The sequence below is a fragment of the Panthera leo genome, chromosome C1 (genome assembly GCF_018350215.1).
Source record: "Panthera leo isolate Ple1 chromosome C1, P.leo_Ple1_pat1.1, whole genome shotgun sequence".
NCBI classification, from domain to species: domain Eukaryota; kingdom Metazoa; phylum Chordata; class Mammalia; order Carnivora; family Felidae; genus Panthera; species Panthera leo.
Genome location: NC_056686.1, coordinates 7,357,573 through 7,379,479, shown reverse-complemented (window position 1 = coordinate 7,379,479; position 21,907 = coordinate 7,357,573). Strand labels below are relative to the sequence as shown.

At 45.2% G+C, this 21,907-nt stretch overlaps 1 protein-coding gene across 6 annotated transcripts in view; it reads right to left on the bottom strand.

Annotated features, from left to right (window-relative positions):
* KIF1B (kinesin family member 1B) overlaps positions 1-21,907 on the bottom strand; it is a 144,807-nt gene that overhangs the window by 14,838 nt on the left and 108,062 nt on the right. For all 6 annotated transcript variants that reach the window (XR_006206688.1, XM_042953772.1, XM_042953765.1 and 3 more), the window contains 12 exons: positions 21,063-21,148; positions 20,601-20,730; positions 20,262-20,424; positions 17,741-17,831; positions 15,862-15,980; positions 15,178-15,233; positions 12,980-13,088; positions 11,584-11,650; positions 10,559-10,643; positions 7,337-7,442; positions 1,182-1,296; positions 192-325 (listed from right to left, as the gene is read on the bottom strand). Coding sequence is in view for 5 of the 6 variants with exons in the window: in XM_042953772.1 (XP_042809706.1) it covers positions 192-325; positions 1,182-1,296; positions 7,337-7,442; positions 10,559-10,643; positions 11,584-11,650; positions 12,980-13,088; positions 15,178-15,233; positions 15,862-15,980; positions 17,741-17,831; positions 20,262-20,424; positions 20,601-20,730; positions 21,063-21,148 (1,261 nt within the window). In the remaining variant the exon portion in view is untranslated. The remainder of the gene's footprint in view (positions 1-191; positions 326-1,181; positions 1,297-7,336; positions 7,443-10,558; positions 10,644-11,583; positions 11,651-12,979; positions 13,089-15,177; positions 15,234-15,861; positions 15,981-17,740; positions 17,832-20,261; positions 20,425-20,600; positions 20,731-21,062; positions 21,149-21,907) is intronic.

Sequence of the window (21,907 nt, the reverse complement as noted above, 5' to 3'; positions counted from 1 at the left end):
TAATAGTCTTCCTTCCTTCATACGCTCGTCTATCCATCGGTATTCCATTAAATGCCAACATTTAAAAGTTACTGCCCTTCAGGCATCCGGTTGTAAGCTAAGCCCGCAGCAGCAAGCCAGGCACACTGCGGGCTCTGCTGACCCTGCAGTGGGCAGACCAAATGGAAACTCAACTTGTCTCAGAAACTTACGAGTCCGGTGACTTCGAGTAGCCGCTGCCAAAGAGGCTGCGCAGAGAGCGTGGCGGCGAGATCTTGGCGTCCCGGGAGTAGAAGACCATGCACACATCTTTGGTGATGACCGCCGGCTGGATGCAATGATCCAGCTGAAAGCAGAGAGGGGTGGGCCCCGATGAAACCCAGACGGAGCACTGTGGCAGGAGTCTGTGCGCCGCCACGGTTGGAGAGCTGGCCCCAGATGGGGGGCGGGGAGATTTCAGCTCTGCCAGTCGCTTCAACAGCAACTCGGCAGACGATACGTGCAAGAGTAGGCGGTGGTCCTCGCAGCTGCTTTACTTTTCGGAACTATTTTTAAAAGTTTTTTCTGTAATAACGGTTCCTATTTATTGTTTCTTATGTGCCAATCACTGTCCTAAATGCTTATATGTGATCTCTCAACACCTTTCTGAGGTAAATGCCATTATGTTTACCCTTGTTTAAGAAATGAGGGAACTGAGGCAGAGAGAGACGAAGCCCCTGTGTAAGGACATGCTGGCAGTAAGCGGCAGCACAGGGACCTGCGCTCAGTTGGGCTGGTTCCAGGGTCTGTGCTGTTAACCACGACCGGGCTCTGCCCACAGCTGCAAAAACACGAGGCAAAGTTTTCTTAAACTCATACCTTCTTTGAAGAATGGTGATTAGGCCACTAAAACTGAAGCTATAGTAGAAATCATAGGGCTTTTTTATTTTAAAGTTTATTACTATTTTTTTGAGTCATCTCTAACACCCAAAATGGGGCTCGAACTCACGACCGACCCCAAGATGGGGAGTCCCAACCTCTTCTGAGCCAGCCGAACACCCCGTCATGTAACTTTTCGATTAAACAGAGACTAGGAACAGAATTTCCTACAACCAGAACGGCAGCAAACGGTTGACAAAAATCTGTCAAATCATTCCTCTTCATCTCCCACGGTCATCTGCCCACTGTTCAGGGCTGGCCATTCAAGTTCAGAGTCTCCTCACCTCTAGGTATGCTGACAAGGTCATGTAGATCTTTTCCCCATAGGGTGTCACTCGGTTCAGAAGGAGAGAGTTATGGAGGGAGCTGTCCCACACGGCCTCGAAACGGTAGAAGGTCCTAAGGTCAGAAAGGCGAGAGGCAATTACCCAAAGAAGTGAAGTCACCTTAGTCGAGGTACTGTCACTGTCAGTAACACTGCCGACACCCACAAACACCTGCAATATATCGAAATCTAACAACACAGTGGAGGCTTTACCCCCTCGGAGGAAGAGGTAGGCCCCCCCCCCCGTCTCTCACCCCACCCACTACCCAGGAGCACTCAGCTATGCCTTCCCCCCCACCCCACAAGCCTGCTTTTCTGCCTATAAACATAAAAATAGAGCAATCAAAGAGATTAGGATGAAAAGGATAAGTGGGTACAGACAGAAACTAAAGGAAGAAAGCCAAAAGGAGCTCCTCCATCAGTCAACAAAGAGCAGGAAACAAATCCTCAGTAGATTGTAAGCCTGTCTTCACCTCACAGTCTGGTTCTGGAGCCTCAGAAATGTCACAAACATACCTGAGAAGATTGATGGAGGAAACAGGCAGGATAATTTAAGTACTGGGAGTCTTATTTTAAATAAAAAAACAAGTGGTTATCCTTAGCTGATGTTTCAGAAAAAGAATAATTTTAAAGTAGAGCTGGCTAACTACTATTTGTTACTTTTCAAAAAAAAAATCCACAAGAAAACCAACCTTGCATTTAAATAACAACTAGAAGCTTGATCTAATGAGTACCTATAAACTTTTTAAAGTTGTTCTCGTATCTTCTTTGTAAAACCCCACAGGGCTGACCTGGCCTGACATGGGTTCTGCCCATTCTGCAGTCTCATCTGAAGCACTGTGCTGAGTTACAGGCCAGCCCCCGACTGCCTGCAGTCCCCCCGCAGGGCCCCCGCGGGCTCCGTAACAGGTGCCTACCTCCGACAGTGCCTGTTCCATCGCTACTGGCTCTCACCCGATTCAGCTGGCAAGCGGTGGCGCACGCTGTGCTTCCTGCCCAATACACTCCTCCGAACTCCTTCCCAAATGGTGACCTTGCTATTGCTGTCTTTTCTAGGTTTCCTATGACAAATAACTGGTGTATTTTCTCTCTAAACACATGCCCGTGCTTCCTTCTCCTGAAACTGTCGAGAGAAAACAATTCACTTCTAAAAGAACTCCCTAGCCACACCTCATCCTCCACGTGTCAGACTAGGGAGCTCTTCTAGAAGCCTGACCAGTTCATTTCGTAGCTGCTTCCACATCGAAGTCTTCCGCAAGTACCTGCCACTCTCTCAAACGCCTAGCTTTTGATGCAGTGTGGATGGGTCAAGAAAATACAAAGACACCAAAGGAACAAAGAAACATTTAACAAGACAGAGACAGATAAAGCAACCAAGGGTCTCAAGAAGCAACCACAAAGGATGGTGGAAGTCTTCCTGGGCTCCTGGGCTCAGCAGAGAACACGTCATGCATCCACAGCGCCCTGTTTCAATCAAATAGTTCATTTTGGTTTAAAACACATTCTAATCCCGGGTGGTGATGAGCACTACTTGGGCAGAAGCTCCCTGAGAGCTCTGTCACCTGAGACTCCGCTTTTATTGTGTCCCTGTGTGTGTTGAGGTACCTGGAACGGGGCCTACCTGTCACACCACGAGGTCTGGACACACCCGTGCTGAAGTGGAATGAACCCCCTTCTTAGAGCGAGGGCATCTATTACTCTGGAGAAGCCGGACAGAAGTCCCTGTCCCTCCTGCCTATAATCTCTGACCCGTTAAATTTTCACACCGTGACTTAGCACCTCCCAGTGCCAATATTTAGGGTTCACGACTCTCTTTCAACACAGGCAAATGTTTTGAATTTGTCAAAGAAAAGCCTCTTCATTTCTGTTTTCAGGTTGCGTTTTCACTTAACCTAAGGAGGAAATTTCAGTGGTAGAACCTTGGCTAACAAAAAGGAATTTCTGACTCCACTAAAATCTTCCTGCATTTGCGGGGGAGGGGATTTTTGTTTCGTTTGGCACTTGGGGGTGCTGCAGCACATTCTTTTGGAATACCCACTGAAGAGAGAGCCAAAGCATTAGAGACTGTTAAAAACTGAGAACAAACTGAGGGTTGATGGGGGGTGGGAGGGAGGGCAGGGTGGGAGGGAGGGCAGGGTGGGTGATGGGTATTGAGGAGGGCACCTTTTGGGATGAGCACTGGGTGTTGTATGGAAACCAATTTGACAGTAAATTTCATATATTAAAAAATAAAAAAATAAATAAATAAATAAATAAATAAATCCCCAAAGATTAAAAAAAAAAAAAAATGGAATACCCACTGAAGATGGCAATCCTTCAGAGATGGTTGTTAAGAAACAAGACTGGTGAGAAATGTCAACTGAATCAAGCTAGCAAGAGAATTTAGAATTAGAAACAGGGCTGAGTCCTGAGACATGTTTCCCTGTATGGCTCCTATGGTGGTTAAGAAATAATCCCAAATGGATTTCTCGAGATGTTCTGAACAATGGCAGTGTGTGTGTGTGTGTGTGTGTGTGTCTTTAAAAACCAAACAGGGGCGCCTGGGTGGCTTGGTCGGTTAAGCGTCCGACTTCGGCTCAGGTCATGATCTCACGGCCCGTGAGTTCAAGCCCCGCGTCGGGCTCTGTGCTGACAGCTCAGAGCCTGGAGTCTGTTTCAAATTCTGTGTCTCCCTCTCTCTCTGCTCCTCCCCTGTTCATGCTCTGTCTCTCTCTGTCTCAAAAATAAATAAACGTCAAAAAAAAAAAAATTAAAAAAAAAAAAAACCAAACAGACATTTTAGGCTATGTTGTCATGTATAACTTCCTTCATTTTTCTTCCCTAAATCAGATGAAGAGAGATGGGCAAAGACTTCCTTCACTATTGAACCAGGACTTTTTTTCTACTGCAAAAGAAGAAAATAGATAAGACAAGCAGTCCTGACAGAGAAAGAGAAATGTTTAAAAATAAACAGCCTATTTTTCACAGACTCAGCTGCCCAAATAGCTAAACTGGTCTCTTCTACGGCATAGGACAAAACAAAGAAAACAGTGAGTAATTATGCAAAGCTACAGAGCAACAAACCTTTCAAGCTGCTGACAGAGACAGGACAGACAAAGAATAGAAAACCCAGCCTGAGATTCCACGAAAGGAGGGGAGTAACGCTCTAATTGGTAATGCAGCACAGGAAAACCCGAAGGCGCACAAGAATTAAATGGACAGGTCTAGTAAATGGAATGAAAGAATACGAACTCTGTCAATCATTTAAGAAGCTGTGTGTGAAACTATACACATCAGGAAAACCCGGGGAACAAAGGGTGCTGGAGAAGGTGTTGCTCTATCCTAGGTCTGCATGGGGAAAAACTACTAAATTAAAATAGTAGTCCAAGCAACGTAAGACATAAAGCATTCTGATAGACTAGAATCTTTATGTGCAAAAAAGCAAACAGAAAATACCTAGGAATGTCCTTATCAAGAAAGAGCCTGCAAAAACACAGAAAAGGCTTTTGTTAGTGCAGCAGTGGCACAAAAACGAAAGAGGAGAGGAAAGCAAAAGCGAAAAAAAAATACATAAGACACATTTGCTGTTAAGCAAAGTAAATTCAAGTGGACAATTGACACAGAACTCCATGGGGCACAATTTGATAGACAGCTTACAGTGACATGGGTCCCTCTCTCCCGAAACATTTAATTAAGGAAAATGCTGGGCACAGAAGGGACTGTGGAGACCACCTCTATTAACACCCCCTCTCTGCAGATGACTCAGTACTGGAAGGGGTAGGAAGTTGCTGCAGAATTAAGGGAAAACCAAAGCGATTCGGTAACACAGATGCGGGACTGGAAAGAAAAGCTGCAGTGGCCCCTGTTGGTCACACGCCACCATCAATACCCAGAGGTGCTCTCTCCTAGACACACGTGCACAACACACTCACACTGGAGTTCAAGTTCACCTTTAAACATTGAACCTTAGGCGAAACGAACAAAAGCTCTTAACCAAATTCCATTTAGCAACTTGCCAAATTAGCTTAGGCTCTCCGTATTCCTAAAATGGAAAGATGGATGTCCATTACGCGCTGAACATCCTAAACTAGATGGGTATCTCACCCACCCAGACAGTCTGCTCCCTAGAACTGAGTGGTGTGCTTATCAAGTGTCAATAGTACCTGGTCTTGACCCTGTTTATGCCGTTGTACTTACCATGATTATCTAAATTAATCCAGCATTAGGCAAAACAATGTAACGTGAGGGCAAAAATAATTTTTGCTCAGTGTGAAACAAAACTAAGTTGAACATTTTTAAAAGATTTGATAATGCTGAGTTGTCAAACAACTCAGCTGTCAAAAAACAGCTGTCAAACTAAGTTTGGGTGTGATCAATATAAAAAAGGGAAATATTAAAATTGTAATGACAGATGACAGAAAGCTGACAGGATTTTGCCATTAGATTTTCTTCAGAGGTTTCTACTTCTTGCTCCACAAGATTAAAAATCACAGATGATGAATTATGGGTGTGCTTCTGCAAGAAAGAGCATCCCAAGTCCAATAAATAAGGCTACAATTAAAGACAAGGCCTTGGCCCTACAGCAAGAGCTTGACAAGATAATGTACATTTATGGAGCTTAAATTAAAACGTTCAAAGTGCATATCTTTCTATTTTACTTGACGTTGGCCGACTTTTTTGATTAATTAACTCTACACCTCTATTGTGGAAGATAAGCTGCTTTTGACAAAAGCCAAATTCATTTCCTGCTGCATCTGACCTGCGGCCAGGTATGAATCCCGGGACTTCCGAAGGTCACTCTAACACAGGCCATTTAGCTCAACCAGCGTTTCAACCAAACATCATCCTTCCCTGTGAGTTTTGCTAAGTAACCTAGGAATATTTAGGATCTATTTCTCATAGCTGCAAAGAAAACATGGTGCATGCCGGCTGCCTCGGCAGGCGAGGATACCATGCAGGGTTAGTGAGGACTTCAGAGAAATGGTACCGCTCACGATTCTGCCCAGGAACGGACCAGGGAGGACCAGAGCACGCTTCTGTCCCTCTGTCCGCCCCGGCCCCCCCTACAGGTACACCCTCATACTCAGTCCCTCTCCCTCACAGCGCCTGCAGCTCCTCCTACAGGCAAAAAGCGAACAGATATTTGCTTTTTTTCCTCTTTCCTATGCAAAACTGTAACACAAGGAAACGGTGGAAAAAAATTAACTCTGGCCCAAACTTTTAATCCCATTTCTGCCTTTTGTCTCATTTTTCCTCTCCCTCTTCCCAACATAGATGTGAGCACGTTTTTCAGGAATACACAGAAGTATCCAGAAGTCCTCCTGTAATGCAAAGGCAGTGTTCTGAGCCCACATCTGCACACACAGCCACCCGTTTCCCAGCCATTGCTACATACAGGAATGGAGTCTCTGTGCACAGTGACAGAACTCCTTTCCTGGGGACGTAAGGGGCCCAGAAGATTTATCTCCAGTCTGACATGGGAAAGAAGACTGGCTATGTACTTTATGCATTGTCTGTCATCACTTGATTATAAAATGGAATTTTAAGGGAAGCCAGTTTAAAATTAAAAATAAAATAAAATTCATTATTTACAGCAGATAACCTTGGTCAGAAGAGTTCATACGTATGAATTTATCTCCTTTATAAGTGAACGAAAATGAAAAGCAAATACTAAGAATCCTGGAGCCTATGCTGGCAGCAGCAAAGGATAAACACAGGAGGGTTTGCTGGGCCCAGGAGGGCACGTTTCCATGACACTTAGGACAGACAGACCTTTCCCACAGCAACCACTTCATAGGAGAGCACCTAGTCTCAGCAATAATTAATTTGTACTTTTAAACCCTTGGGAAGAATGCTGAATTTTCTTTTTCTGTTCTCGTCTCTAAGACTGTATTTCATCTACTCAAACTCTATCCCGGAGAGAGTATTTTCACTCAGTATTGGTAACGGATCCACATACATGTAGCTCCACAATTATTTACTTTTGGAGAGCAGAGTGGCAGGGAGAAAAGGGATGTCTGAAGTGAAAGAGGAATTCGTTTCTGCCCCTGGACAGGAGTCACCGGTGAATGGGGAATCTAACGGTGTGGCGTCAACCTGCACGGGCTGACTCATCACGCTGCGCAGGGGCCGTACCTGCTGGAGTTGTGGGAGGACTTCAGGTACTTGGCAGAGATAATATTTAGGGAGAGGATAGCATCGACCGCAGCCTCATCCACTTCAGCCTTGTTCCTGATCCGGCCTACGAGGAAGAATAAAGAAACTAGGACAGGGGTACACTTAACGACACAACAGAAACTCATTAAGCCAAAGAGAGACTTTTAAACCTGTGTACCTTCGGGTGCCGGAAGGGTCACTTAGCCAACCACCAAATGGTCCTCCACTCTTCCCCCTGTTGTCTTCCCTTTCCTGCCCACATTTGGTCAATTGTGAAACCTTACAGACTCTTTGTTTGGAGTTTCTCATGCTCATCTCAACTTCTAGTTCTCATACCACCTCCTGCTCACAAAGGTCACCCCCTTCCCGTCTGGAACACTGCGATGGCCATTTCACTGATCTCCTGGCTGCTCACCTCATCCCCCTCTCCAATCCACCCTACACTCACCTTACAGAGACTTCTGAAGCCACTGCCTTCATTATACCGCTTAAAAACATTTTTTTTAATGTTTATTTATTTTTGAGAGAGACAGAGCGTGAGTGGGGGAGGAACAGAGAGAGAGGGAGACACAGAATCCAAAGCGGGTGCCAGGCTCTGAGCCATCAACATAGATGCCCGACACGGGGCTCGAACTTACAGAAGATCCTGACCTGAGCTGAAATCGAATGCTTAACCGACTGAGCCACGGAGGCGCCCCACCACTTTCCTGTTCAAAATCCTACAACTCTGTTTTCCAGTGAACACTAGGGGACGTACTGCAGAGAGGCTAAGAGCACAGCCTCTGGAGCTAGACTGGATTCAAATCTCAGCTTTAACACTTTCTGGCTGTGAAGCTTAGGCATATTGAGTCTTTGTTTCCTCTTCTATGAAGTGTGATTAGCAATTCTTCCCTTACATGATTGTTAAAACCATGTTATATATTTGTTATGTTAAATAATATTTTTAGAGCATTCAGAAAAGTACCTGGTATAGAGTAAGGACTACACAAGAGTTTGTTAAAATAAAAAAAAACAGTAATAAAAAAGAAAAGCTGCAAAAACCACTGCCCTAGACAGAAGAGAGTACAATCTCCCTTCTAGGGGTTCTTAATGTGGTCCACAGATACTCAAGGGGTCTATGTATAAAATTCAGGAGGTCCATGAGCTTGAATGAGAAAAAAAAAATTACAACTTTATTTTCATGAGCCTCTGACTAAAATTTGGCATTTCCTTCAATTATGAAGGGAGGAGACAATCCACAGGAAAATCAGCAGAAGCTGTGACTCTATCCCTGTAGAAATCAGATGTTTTCATGTCATACTAAGGTAGAATATCTCAACATTCATCACTGCTCTGAGTGATAGAAATTAGACCTGCTGCTTCTTTAATGCATTTAATGCATTAATATGAAGAAAAGCTTACACTATGAACTTATTTAGTATTTGAGCAATCTCAGTATCACTAGTTCCCTTTGTAACCCTATGTACAGCTGACCCTTGAACAACACGGGTTTGAACTGCATGGGTCCACTTACACACAGTTGTTTTTTCAGTAAATACAGGATAGTATTGTAAATATATTTTCTCTTATGATTTTCTTCCCCCATGGCTTTTTTTTTTTTTTTTTTTTTTTTTTTTTTTTTTAAAGTAGGCTTCATGCCCAGTGTGAAGCCCAAAGCAAGGCTTAAACTCGTGACACTGAGATCAGACCGGAGCTGAGACCAAGAGTCGGACGCTTGACTAACTGAGCCACTCAGGCGCACCCTCCCACCCTTATAATTTTCTTAATAACGTTTTTTTCTCTAGCTTACTTTAAGAATATAGTATATAATACATAAAGCATACAAAATACATGTTAATCAACTATTTACGTTATCAGGAAGGCTCTGGTCAACAAGAGGCTGTTAGCAGTTAAATTGTGGGGAGTCAAAAGTTATATGCAAATATTCAACTGCACTTTAAAACAATTTTTTTTAATGTTTATTTTTGAGAGACAGAGAGAAAGAGGGAGGGAGGGGCAGAGAGAGAGGGAGACACAGAATCTGAAGCAGGCTCCAGGCTCTGAGCTGTCGGCACAGAGCCCGACAAGGGGCTCAAACCCACGAACCGTGAGATCATGACCTGAGCCGAAGTCGGATGCCTAACCAACTGAGCCACCCAGATGCCCCTATCCAACTGCACTTCTAACCCTTACTCTGTTCAGGGGTCAACCGTACTTTATTTTCTACATTTAAAAACATTAATTCTGAGGCTACCCCACTGCCAAAGGGGTCCATGGCAACACAGGATCCAGAACCCTGCCTTGGACTCTAAAGCTTATACGGTTTATCCAGTTTTTTCTTCTCATCAGGAGACCTTGGCCATGGGTTTCTAGCCATCTGCATGTTAGACATGTTCCTGACTCTCTTTTCAAGATGTTTCTGTGTATGGAAAACAAGACAAATGAGAACCTTCTAATTTTTCCCACATCTGTTAAGATCCTCCTGGATCCTTTCTATTGTTAATTCTCAGCCCGGGGTCTTTCTCACTTGCCCTCATTTTGGCACTTACTCATCAAACTGCTCTATTTATTTATTATTTTTTAAGTTTATTTATTAATTTAAGTAATCTCTACACTCTACATGGGGCTTGAACTCATGATTCTGAGATCAAGAGTCGAATGCTCTACTGACTAAGCCAGCCAGGCGCCCCCCCACTGCTTTGCACATACATATGTCGTCTCCTCAACAAAACCGCAGGCTTACAATGAGCAGACACTTCTCTTAGGCCCTCTCAGAACCTTTAAAACAGAGCCATTCCCATGGTAGCTGAGTAAAATAACGGTTGGTTGCGGGGCACCTGGGTGGCTCAGTTGGTCAAGCATCTGACTCTTGATTTCAGCTCAGGTCATGATCTCACGGTTCATGACATTGAGCCCTGTGTCGGGCTCTGTGCTGACAGCACAGAGCCAGTTTGGGATTCTCCCTCTCTCCCTCTCTCTCTCTCTCCCCTCCCGCTCTGCCCCTCCCCCAATCTCGCTCTCTCTTGCTCTCCCTCTCTCAAAAATAAATAAATAAGCATTAAAAAAATAATGGCTGGTTGAATAACATATCCCTAATGATGGGAGTTGAGAAACAGAGTAGTTTCAAACTCTAGGCCACATATTCTCCAGTACTCTTTCTGCACATTCCCGGTGTTCCTCTAAAAAGCCTGGCTCTGTCCTCGGCTGAGGGAATGTACTCACCTACCACCAGCTCACGAACATCCTTCCAATGGAGCTCACTCCCCTTCTCATGGATAATGGTCACCGTGATCCTTCGCTGGATGCCCTAGGTAACGGAGCAGGGTTGTAATTTAGCTGGGACGGTCTAGGGTTTCCTCTTGTGTGCTGCTTTCTGGACTGCGTGGTGTGGGGGTGGGCAAGACGAGAGGAACGGAGAGGGGGCAATGCTGTCCCCACTCTCTCTTTTTTTTTTTTAAAGTAGGCTCCACGCCCAACGTGGGGCTTGAACTCACAACACCCTGAGATCGGTCACACGTTCTACTGACTGAGCTGCCTTGGCGCCCCTCCACGGTTACTCTAAACAAAGGGATATGGGCCGGGGACTGAGGAAGAGCCAGGTTCTGGAATGGCTTTAAGAACAAGCGGCTGGATGGTAGACCCAGAATATGAGACCCTCAGCTCCTACGCCCACCTGGGTGATAAGCATGTTTCTTAAAGATTTTACTTTTAAGTAATCTCTACGCCCGACGTGGGGCTTAAACTCACAGCCCCGAGATCAAGAGTCACGGGCTCCGCGGACGGAGCCAGCCAGGCGCCCCGGGCGTAGGCATGTCGGAGCACTGACCGAATCCACTTTTGATTTACCAAAGGAGGACACCTGAATTTCATGGCCAGATTTTAGTCCGTTGCAACTTCCATCCTCTATCCCCATTAAGAACTTTTAACTATAAAACGGTCTCCAAACATGGAAACTATATACAAGAAAATAAAATTGTATAAAATGACATGCGAGCTGCACAAATTATAGTAGTTGAATAAAAGTCTTTTTCAAAATAGGTCTCTCAAAATATATTTCTACGTATGAGCAAGGGTATAATACAAGCCAAGGTCTGAGGAAAAACATTAAAAAACGTACAAAAAAAGAAAAAAAAAGTACAACGTCTCCTGATCCCCAAATCTGCTTAAAGTGGAGAGGGAAAACAGAGACACAGAAAGAGCTCTGTTTTGGCTCTCTCCTAGGCCCTCTCTGGCTCCCTCATTAGTACCTGGTGAAGCAAAAATGTCCCCTGGCAGGGCAAGCCCGCTGTGTGGTCAACCACGGCTGGGATGTACCTAGAAGAACAGAAACGCAGAGAAAGCAGTCAGACGGGACGCCTGCGCGGAGGGCTCCGCCCGCAAGGTCTTCTCTGCTGCGACATCCCCCAGTGGTCTCGGTTTCCCTGGTCTTCCTCACCATTTGGGCATTCAGTGAGTCACACGGTCACTTGCATTTAATAAACCTTCTCACGTATCCGTGCCACATCCCCCTTACTAGACCCAAGTGCTCAAAGCACAGTAACATTTTGGGCTCCCTCCCAGCCTCCTGCATAACAGATATTCCATAAATAATGTACAACTGCAACAGCAAGTGTCAGGAGGTAGGAAAGGGGTCATTTCAGATTTCAGGTAGTTTTTAAGGATCAGAAAGCAATTAACTCAGTAGAAACTCTCCCTCATGACGCAAGTTATAATCACATTATAGGTCTGTGTACGGAAAGTACAGCTTCTTAAAGCCGTGTCACTACTGACAACGAAATATGGGACTGATACAGTCAGACTCTCCTATCGGTAGGAACACAAAAAATGTTTCATGGAGATGATCGTGGGGGTGGTACTCAGCATTATAAACAGAGGATCATTAGGATAACATTTTTTCCTTACCCTTTATATTAACCAATAGAGCCCCTTGCCTCTGTTCCAGGAATGGGATCTTTCTTTGTGTTTTTGCAAACGCAATTTAGAGACAACTGTGAACAAGAATTATATTCACCACTCGCTCTAACACAGCTCACACACAGAGAGTAAGCTGATGTTGATTCTTTTCATCTAGGACAACAGACCTCAACCGGGGGTGATTTGTAACGTCTGAGGACATTTTTGGTTGTCACACTGAAGGCAGGTGCTCCTGGCCCCCTGTGAGAAGAAGCCAGGGAGGCAACTACATATCCTACGATACACAGGACCGCCCCCCATGACGGAGACTTATCTGGCCCAAAACAGTGCTAAGGCTGAGAAACCCTGGTCTAAAGAAACATCCTGCCCTCAAATCCTCTCACTGAGATTATTAAGATAAGTTGTGACTATATTATGCACAAAATGCTTCTGATTCCCTTTGCTCTGCTGCTATTAAAACCCACTGTGTAAGTTTTCTTCCCTCATACAAGGTGCCAGGCTCCACGTTCTTGCTGTTGCTAACAAGAAGGCAAATTAGTATTCTGGACAGTCCCTTCTTTGACAAACATCTAATTCAAAAGAATAACACCACCAAAAATTCAATTCAAAACTGGAAGTCAACAGTGACGATGATTCATTAACCTGAATATGAGCAGAGAGGCTCAAAATTGCATTTTTTAATTTTGAAAAACTTTGCCCTTGTTTAAAAATTTAGAAAGTTGGACTTACTCTCCTGTAGGCTCCAGTTCACTGATCTCAAACCAAACCAGAAGATCGTACTTGCTCATGCTCTGGCCAAGGCTGGTTTTGCTCATGGTGTTTAACTTGGTAGCTGGAACTTTCAAAAGTTTTTAGAAAATGTCAAAATCTGGTCCGAGTCTACTTAGTAAAAGTATAAACTTCTCTTCAAGGACACACTTGGGAAAAAGGCAACGAAAGTCAGGGCTCCATTTCAATGCAGAAGACTCGGAAAAATGTCACCATCTACTGCATTAGTGCCTCTAAATTCAGAGAACTGGGAAAATGGAGAGTCGGCTTGTTTCTGCCTCTCAACAAACAGTATCCACTGACAAGAAAACGGGTTTCGTGCAGAGTGAACGTGCTCACAAAACTATTCAAAAACCTTCCTTAGACTGTCATATGTTCTGGCATGTGTAGCATGGTAACACTGTGGGAGAGACAGTGTGGACAGAGCCTCGTACGTCACAGGCTCTCTTCTCTCTCCCGTGCTCCCACCCAGTGGTGCCCAAACCTCCCTGTGCATTGGAGTCACCCAGGGATCTTAAAGCAAAGCCCAGGCAAGTAAATCATAATGTCCAGGGGTGGGACCCAGTCCGCCAAGAAGACTGAACCCCCTCTAGGCACTCTAATGTGTGGGTAAGTTCAGGAACCCCTGGTCCAAGATGCAAATACAGGATTCTATAAATGATCTTATGTTACACATTTTCTTCACATTTAAATTCCATATTATTAACTGTACTGGTGAAATAAGTTAGCCAAAAACACAGTATTCCCAAGAGTTCCAAATTCTACATGGTGGGTATTTTGAAACACTACACAGAAATTCTAAAATCTGGCAATACAAAGAGCGCTCTCTGCTCAGAACCTGGGAGCACTGGAGTGAGAGTCCGGTGGCTTGGGATCTAATACCGTTCAATCACTAACTATCTATGTGACTTGGGTTAAGTTGCTTAATCTCTGGGAGTCTGTCTCCTCATCTACAAAACGTAGATCATTAATATTTAGCCCGCTATCTTGAAAAGGTATCGTGAGGACCCACTCACAGATACCTGGGTATTTAGATACCCAAGAAGTATCTGGGTATTTAGATACCCAGGAAGTATCTAAAGGGGCCCAATACATACAGCACCAGTCAAATGTTAGCCTGTCTGCACTACACTCCAGCTGAATTCCACTAGTCAAGAAAAAAATAGTGTCACTGATTCTGGTGATCACCTGATGGGTCAGAAAGTGAAATCAGAAGCATTAAAAAAACAAAAACAAAACCCACTCGTTAATAAAACTCTTGAAAATTAAAGATACCATTACAAAGAATCCAAACGAGCAAACACAATGAGGCCCTCACCTTATGTGGCGATGTGAAAGAGGCACAAGGAGAGAAGGTGTGTCCTCACATCTCTCCAAAGGAAACGTGATCCTGACAACATGCTAGACTCTACGTTCGGGTCAAGCAGCAAGGAGAAACCCCAGCGTTTCGTACGCAGAGAGCCAGGCTTTAGGATGAGCCCGGAGGACGGTTCTACATCTAAGGCAGAGCTAAGTCGGCTACTAACCATCTCGTTTAGGTGCCCTCTCACTCTGGCAGCCGGGAACTGGCAGAGAGAGGAAAGGGGGCGATGTGTCTGCCCCATCCCGGAAGGTGGCGACAGCGGAGGAAGCAAGCGCGTTGGCGTGCTCAGAAACCGCGTCCAACACATGCACATTCACATAGTCAGCTACGAGAAACCGAATCAGCTCAATCTTTCTCTCATGGTCTGAAGGCAGGATGGAGAGCAGCAGTACGGAGGTGGAGAGCAAGTGTGGGCGGGGAGGGAAGGTGGCAAGTGGGCAACAAGGAGAGAGGATGAGAATGAAGAGAAAGCAAAACAGATGAATGAACATGCAGAATACATTTGATACGCAAAGAAACGCGCGGTCGCCAATCAGTTATGAGGAGTTACATACAAAAAGCAGAGAGATTTAGGGACAGGGAGCTTATCCAAATCTGTAATAAGAAGACCAGAAAGTTGGCAGGGAGAGAGAGCCCTATCGTTTCTGACTTCCCATTTAAATCAGGAACCAAGAATCCCAGCTCCTGCTAGACACAGGAATATGTAAGCACACACCAAGTGGAGCGGGAATGTGCAAATGGTTTCTATCTGAAAAGCCATCAGAATCAGAGCCGTGTCACCCCAAGGAGGGCTCACCTGGCTTGGAGAGCGGCATGGGCGGAGGGAAGAAGCGTCGAGATGGCTGAGGCGGGCTGCAAAGGAAGGGGACAAAGTTCAAGACTGAGAAAGGGTCCCATCAATGGCGTGTTTAAATCCCCTCTAGAAACGGATCCCTGGCACTTGCAAATGAGGCCTAGTATCAGATACCAGATATAACCCCACACAGTGAAACTGAGGCCAAGACATTTTAACAACAGTGCCCTTGGGTGTCCCAGTTAATAAACAGGAGAAGTTTTCTGCTAACACGGACACTCTGCCATCTCCCAAAAGGCCCCATTGCTGCTCTCCTCATCACTTTCAACGTCTCTACTTACAGCTCATGCTTCATATAGTTCTGGGTTAGTTAGGAACAATTACACAGAATTCTCATGTCGCATCACCTCAACTCTCTTTCCTATTCAAAGTCTCTTCCTACAAAAGAGATAGCACCCCAGGTCAGCTGGGCAAAATTCAATGCGCTCTACCTAAATTAGTGGTTCGGTGGCTTAGAAAAAAGGTGGTGACGTTTCTAAAGAGGAAATTATCAGGGACCACAGAAAACTGTTCTTCAGTTCTCTGAGTCCCGCAAAAGATTTCTTCCTTCCCGTCAAGTGGCAATGACAGTAAGAACAGGCCAACGATAACATCAGCAACAAGAATCTTTGCTTCTCTGGTCCAAACCTGTTAAGGTCCTGTCCTTGCAGATGAAGCGGGTGCTGCTGATAATGCCCAAAGACTTCAAATACTATCGGCTTGGTTTTGATATAGTCCACGAATGATTCCGTGACCTCCACTGCAATCTAATGAGGAATAAAGCCAAGCTAGATTAGGGAATGAATTACTCTAACAAACCCACATTTTTGCTGCAGTCAGAATTTTAGCACTTCTGAGTAGCCAGGGTGTGCTGGGGATTTGACTCTGCGGGTCTCTCCCACCAAGACAGGGGCTCCGCACTGGTTTTCATTCTAAAGCAACTTTAGTAATAAACTTTAGGCCTTCAAGACCCTCCGTCATCCGCACCTGCTGCCCTTTACACACTTACTGTTTTGGCATAAACTCACCTGCCGCTCCTCTCTCCCCTGTTGTGCCTGAGGACCTGCGCAGGCTATCGCCCTGCCTGTAAGGCCTGCTCCTGTCTCTGTGCCTGTAAGTCATTCGCAGACTTCCAGGCCTGGCTTGAATAGTAACGACAGTGAGAAAACCATGCCGGTTGACAAGGCACCAGGCACATAACCAAGTCTGACCCACCTTTTCTTATCACGCTACATCCTTCAGAAAGTTCCCACCTCCTTTCCCCACCCAACTACCAACCCCGCCCCCTGCCCCCACAGAAAAAGTAACCTAAAGTATCTTTCTGTTAATGGAAATAACTTTCCCTTCTTTCTACTTCCTTTGCATTTAACAAATACCTTGCTAATAAGCAAGGTCTCTAGGCCATGTGATACTGCTGTTTCAATACGCGTCTTATGTCTCTATCATCCTAAACTCTTCGGGGACACAACCCTCTGTGATTCATCACTCTTCCCTGGTGGCGTCAGCACAGTCCTTGTGCACACTATCCTCGTGAGTATTTCTCAGATACACGCACGCTCATACTCATGCAATTAAACATAAAGCAAGTGGGTTTCGCGTTTGCCGTTCCGTCTTTAGAGCTGTCCTTTCCGCTCGGACTTTAGACAGTGAATACGGTTAACAAGAGAAGGAGAGCGGTTCAGGTCGGAGCGAATCTCCTAGACACCACAGCCACATCGCTCTGGGCTTAAACCCCATCTCTGCCTCTTGTGAGCTCTGCAACCCTGGTGAGTGACTTTAACTGTTCTGCGCCTCAGTTATCTCAGCTGTCATTTGGGGGCCATGAGGGTCTGCGGTAGAAAGGTGAGGATTAGACGAATTAAGACACACAAGTGTCTCAGAACAGTGACTGACACAAAATAAGCTCTCAAAGAATGTTAGCTATTGTGAGGATGATGACTTCCGAACAGGGTTTGGGTGACCCTTCCTGGAAGAGACAGAAGCTCTGTTGTCTTACTCCACGTCTGAGAGAGCTGTAAGGGGCACTAACGGGTTAATCATAGTATCAGCTGCAAGGAAAACAGACTGAATCTTAATTTAGCTACAAAAGATAACGTAGTTTTTTTTTTAACCTTATTTGCAACTGAGCAACGTAAGTATCTTCTAGTTGAAAGGATAATACATTAACTTTAACAAAACTCCTACTAAGTGTGCTTATTTTTCTAGGAAGGAAACGCTAAAAACAACTCACTACATTCAAACTGATGGAAGATTTTATTGGCAGACCAACCCCCACATTGTTACACAGGGAAGGCTGGCTGCACGGTCCGCTGAGGATGACCTCATCGCTCTAGCCACTCCCTCCATTGTCTATTCTCACCAGGAAGCTCCCCCCACCCCCCCCCATGCCCAACCCCAGGCACAGCAGTTTGGACGATCCTCCTTCCTGGGCTGAGAAAGCCAGAGGCTGCCCACACAGGACGAGGGCCTAACACCAGCCGCTGTGGGGGCCCCCAAACCTGCAAGGCCTTTGGCAAAAACCACTTACATTCTGCACGTGATAAAAGCCCAGAGGACTTCCTCTGCCGTTGTTTTTGAGGGGTTCGGTGGAGAACGCTTCATCATGGCGATGCAAAAAGCTTAATAAAAAAATAAGACACGTGAATTTCACATTAACCAGTTTCATCAACATCGATGTCGTAGGAACCCGACTTGGATCGTATGGAAAGAAGCAGCCTACTTCAGCAGAGGCTTCCACTGAGCCAAGTAATTTGTAGTTCCTTGTAATGCACGTTTTCCAGGATCACTCAGATAGCATTTTAGATTTTATTTCAAAAATGACCGAAAGATTAACTGATGCTGACCACTTAGCCACCTGAACGCATACGCAAGACCTCAGATAGCAGAGCAAGAGTGAATTCAGGGAATTACTGTTTCTCTGTAGGAACATATTTTACTGAGAAAAAAAGATTATAATATCATTTTGTGTAGAAAAGATGTGGCATATTCAGGCTTCTACAAGGAAGTGCTAAAGCCTGTGTCTGGCATTCTCGCCTAGGAGTCTCCCTAAAGACCTGCAAAGATTAGGTTTAAGTGTCAGCTCCTCCAGGAAGTCTTCCCCAGCTCACCCAAACAGTTCTGTCTTCCCACAGCACTAGGGACCCGTTTTCTCCTCGACAGCAATTTCACTCTTTAAAATAATGTATTTACATGCCTGTCTCCCCGAGAGACAGCGAGTATCTCCTACAGTGCTCCAGATACAGAAGATACTCCTGAAATATTTGTGAAGCGATAGACTATGCTTATTCTCACAGACTGTGAGTTTTTATTGTTCTCTCTTCCTCCCTATTAGCCTGAAATGAAGAGGTAGAGAATGAAAGAAAACTCAACACAAAGACCTACTCCCAGACAGAAATAGCCATCGGAAGGACATCCCACAAGAAAACAAGGCGGGGAAAGGAACGAATACTTCGAATAGGGTGCCGAAACCAGGATTATGAACTCCCTGTCTTCCAAATCAGTTCACGGAGTCTGAGGGCAGCGGTGTACTTTTGCCCCGCATTCCTCATCCCAGATGCCACCTGCTGCCGGCACTGAAGCGTTCCGCACCGCACGCACCTTATTGGTCTTCTTCTCACTCTCCTCCTTAGCCCTCTCTTTCTCTCCTACCTGTACACCTTACTCCTTTTTTTCCTTCCGATTTCTTCCTATCCAGACCATACACCATACGTGCCAGAGGCTCCAGGGGCATCGCTTGATTTGCAGTCTATACTCCTCCATGTTATGATTACAGCAGGTACAAATATCCTGGGGTTCCACACTGGTCATGCATGAAATCGTCCATACTGCTTGACGGCCGTGTCTTCTCTACACAAGCCAGATAAGAGTCTGTAATAGCTCAAGAAGAATCTGAATCTTCTTTCAACGTGAGTCAACATGCCGTCCTCTCCAGAGCTGACCCCAGGTAGAGATGCTGCTCTCTCTTTGGAGATGTTAGGACAAAAGATCAACCTAACATTACTGACATTTCAGGTGCCCGTTAACCAAGGAGGTCTGTTTCCTAAGATATTCCAGTTGCCCCACAAGAATAACGATGAAAGCTCAAAGCAACTGGTTCATCTAGCAAACTCCACTGCACCCCACCCCCCAAACCATGTTAACTTAGGGTTGCCAGTGAAAACACACTGAATGGGCAAAATCAATACTTCAACAACAACTATGAGTTAGAGCAAATGACATTAGTGGTCTACTATGCAGTAATCACATTTGCTTCAGGACTTGGCTAAAATCTCTAGAAAGGCGGTGCTTTGTCAACTGCATTAGGATGCCTGGGAAGGCCGAGGCACATTCTGAGGGAGAGGGACAGCAGAACTTTCTAGAGCAGCCTCGTGGTGGCACCAGGGGCCAACTGATGGAACAGGGCGGGTCAGATGTCACTCTCTGTGGCCCTTCACAAGTACTGAAAAGATATACTGATGTCTATCAGTAAAACTGAAGGCATTAAAACTGAAGACTGACAAAAAAAGTGTTTTCCGAGGGAGGTCTTAAAAAGAATTCCAGGGCTCAAGAGGGTTACAGGCTGGAGAGAGCTTGTAGCGGAGGAGGAGCCAAACCCGTCACATCTTCTCCACATACTAGCTATTTTTCAGCTGATGTGGAATTTTACTCTCCTTTATATTATTTAAGTCAGTATTGAACAGGCATAATTGGTGGATGGACAATTCACTGCCTTCAGGCTTGTTTATTGGTAAGATACTGCTCCACGAAGAGCATTAGAATGACTAATAAACAGGCTTATCTAGATCAGATCCTGTACTGCCGGCAGAGGGGACAGGCCACAGCGGAACCCTGTGGCAGATGCACGGTCACACTCCTCCCCACGGCTAACTCTCTTTCATACCACTTTACGTGCCTGGTAGCAGTCCCATCTGGGGTGAAGAAAGCCTTTATTTCAGAAACTGCTGGTTGTGTACCTGATGAGAGCGGTACTATGTCACATATGTGGTACATCCTGCGGTTCACAGAGGACTGGGTCAACAGCCAGGATGGCGGAACCGGGGGCGGCTTACTTGAACTGACAGAAGATGTCTGCGTACTCCGGAAGGATCCCACTGGCCTGTAGCACTGTCACGCGGAAAGTGAAGGCGCTGCCCAGTTTCAGGTGGTTGCCAATCTCTTCAGAAAACCCTTCCATGACCATCTTACCATCCAGCAAAGTGCTTGACTTCAAATCTAAAGAGGGTCAAATTAGCACACAGGTGATCCAAATAATGCACACCACCTTTCAAAGAGGAGAGAGCAGAGCATTTCCGCTCCCAGTGGATGAAAGCAACCGTCTCCCTTGACAGTGCTCAATATTTTCCCCTCTTTGAAAATGTCCCCAGTCATAGTAAACTCTGTCTACGTACCCAAGTCATTCATTCGATTGATTTCTTCTGGAGGAGTGATGACCTCAGAACTCTGACCCTGCCCTTCCACAATCCTCAGTTCCTCCAGAGACAGACCAGAACGAGTCATTGCCACGGAAGAAAAGTCATTCTGAAAACAGGCAGGAGCAGGCGGATGATCAAGCTGCACGGCAGTGTGTTTTCCCCAATCTCCTTACTTATGTCTATCTGCCCAACAAGTAACGGTGACTGGAAAACTATGTGCATTGAGAGCTGCCTGAGAAAAGGCGATACAATACAATATAAATACCCCTTTACCTCTGTAAGTGTTAGATGTGTCCCATGATCTACGAACAACCCCGGGGTTACCCATCTTTTGTGACTCTAGTCAGAAGAATGGTTCTCCAGTGAACACCCTCCTTATAAACCTGTCTTCCACTTTCTCCTTTTCTGAGGTTTTTCTCCTTCCAGAAGGCTTCTCACCTGGTTAAAGTACTCGTTATCAAAAGATATTTTAGCTGTTCCTGATTGTCGAATTCCAGAGCCATAATCAGGAGCTTCCTCATCCGCTAAGTAGGGGGGGGAAAAAAAGGATCAAGTGAGACTACATACGGGGCAGGGGGGAATGGCTCCTGTTGGATCATAAATAGGAAAGTAGTGGAGCCCTCCGGTTCGAGAACTTTAGTAAGAGATATTAAAGAATAAGGCTTATGCATAAGAAAGGAAGAAAAGCTGGAAGCAGGAAAGTCACAAAGGGCTGCTTCCAGCTCTACTCAGGTAAATTTACCAACCTGCTTAGCTCAAATGAGACTAGTTAATAAAGAACCAGTTTTATCCTTGATATTGTTCAAATGTCATACCTAGAAATACCGACCCTTCGCTTGGCAAGATGATGTTCAATACCACCCAACAAATATTTGAAGAAGGAGTATTTGCAGAGATTTTCATAAACTCCACACTGGCGACTATGCCACAGATTTCCATGGGGAGAAGCTGAAAGGTCGCTCAACACAACATGGCACTTGGAAATTAAAAGACAAAAACTACAGGAAATGGCCACATTCTTCCCTCAGAATGTAGGCTGGATCGTGGAAAAGTATAAAATATCGGAATCTTGATCTATGCCCAACAAAAGAGAGTCAAAGGACAGAGAGGTCTACTAGAAGTACCCTGCAAGAAAATTAAGCAAGACAGAGTCGTGGAAATCCTGTTACTTCTGAAGCAGTTTTACCAATGTCTTTTATAAAGTCAATCCGAGAGTTGTTCTTCATGTTAAAGGAGATCCCTTCGTCCCGTTACTCCAAAATAGCTGTAGCCCAGACTAAACA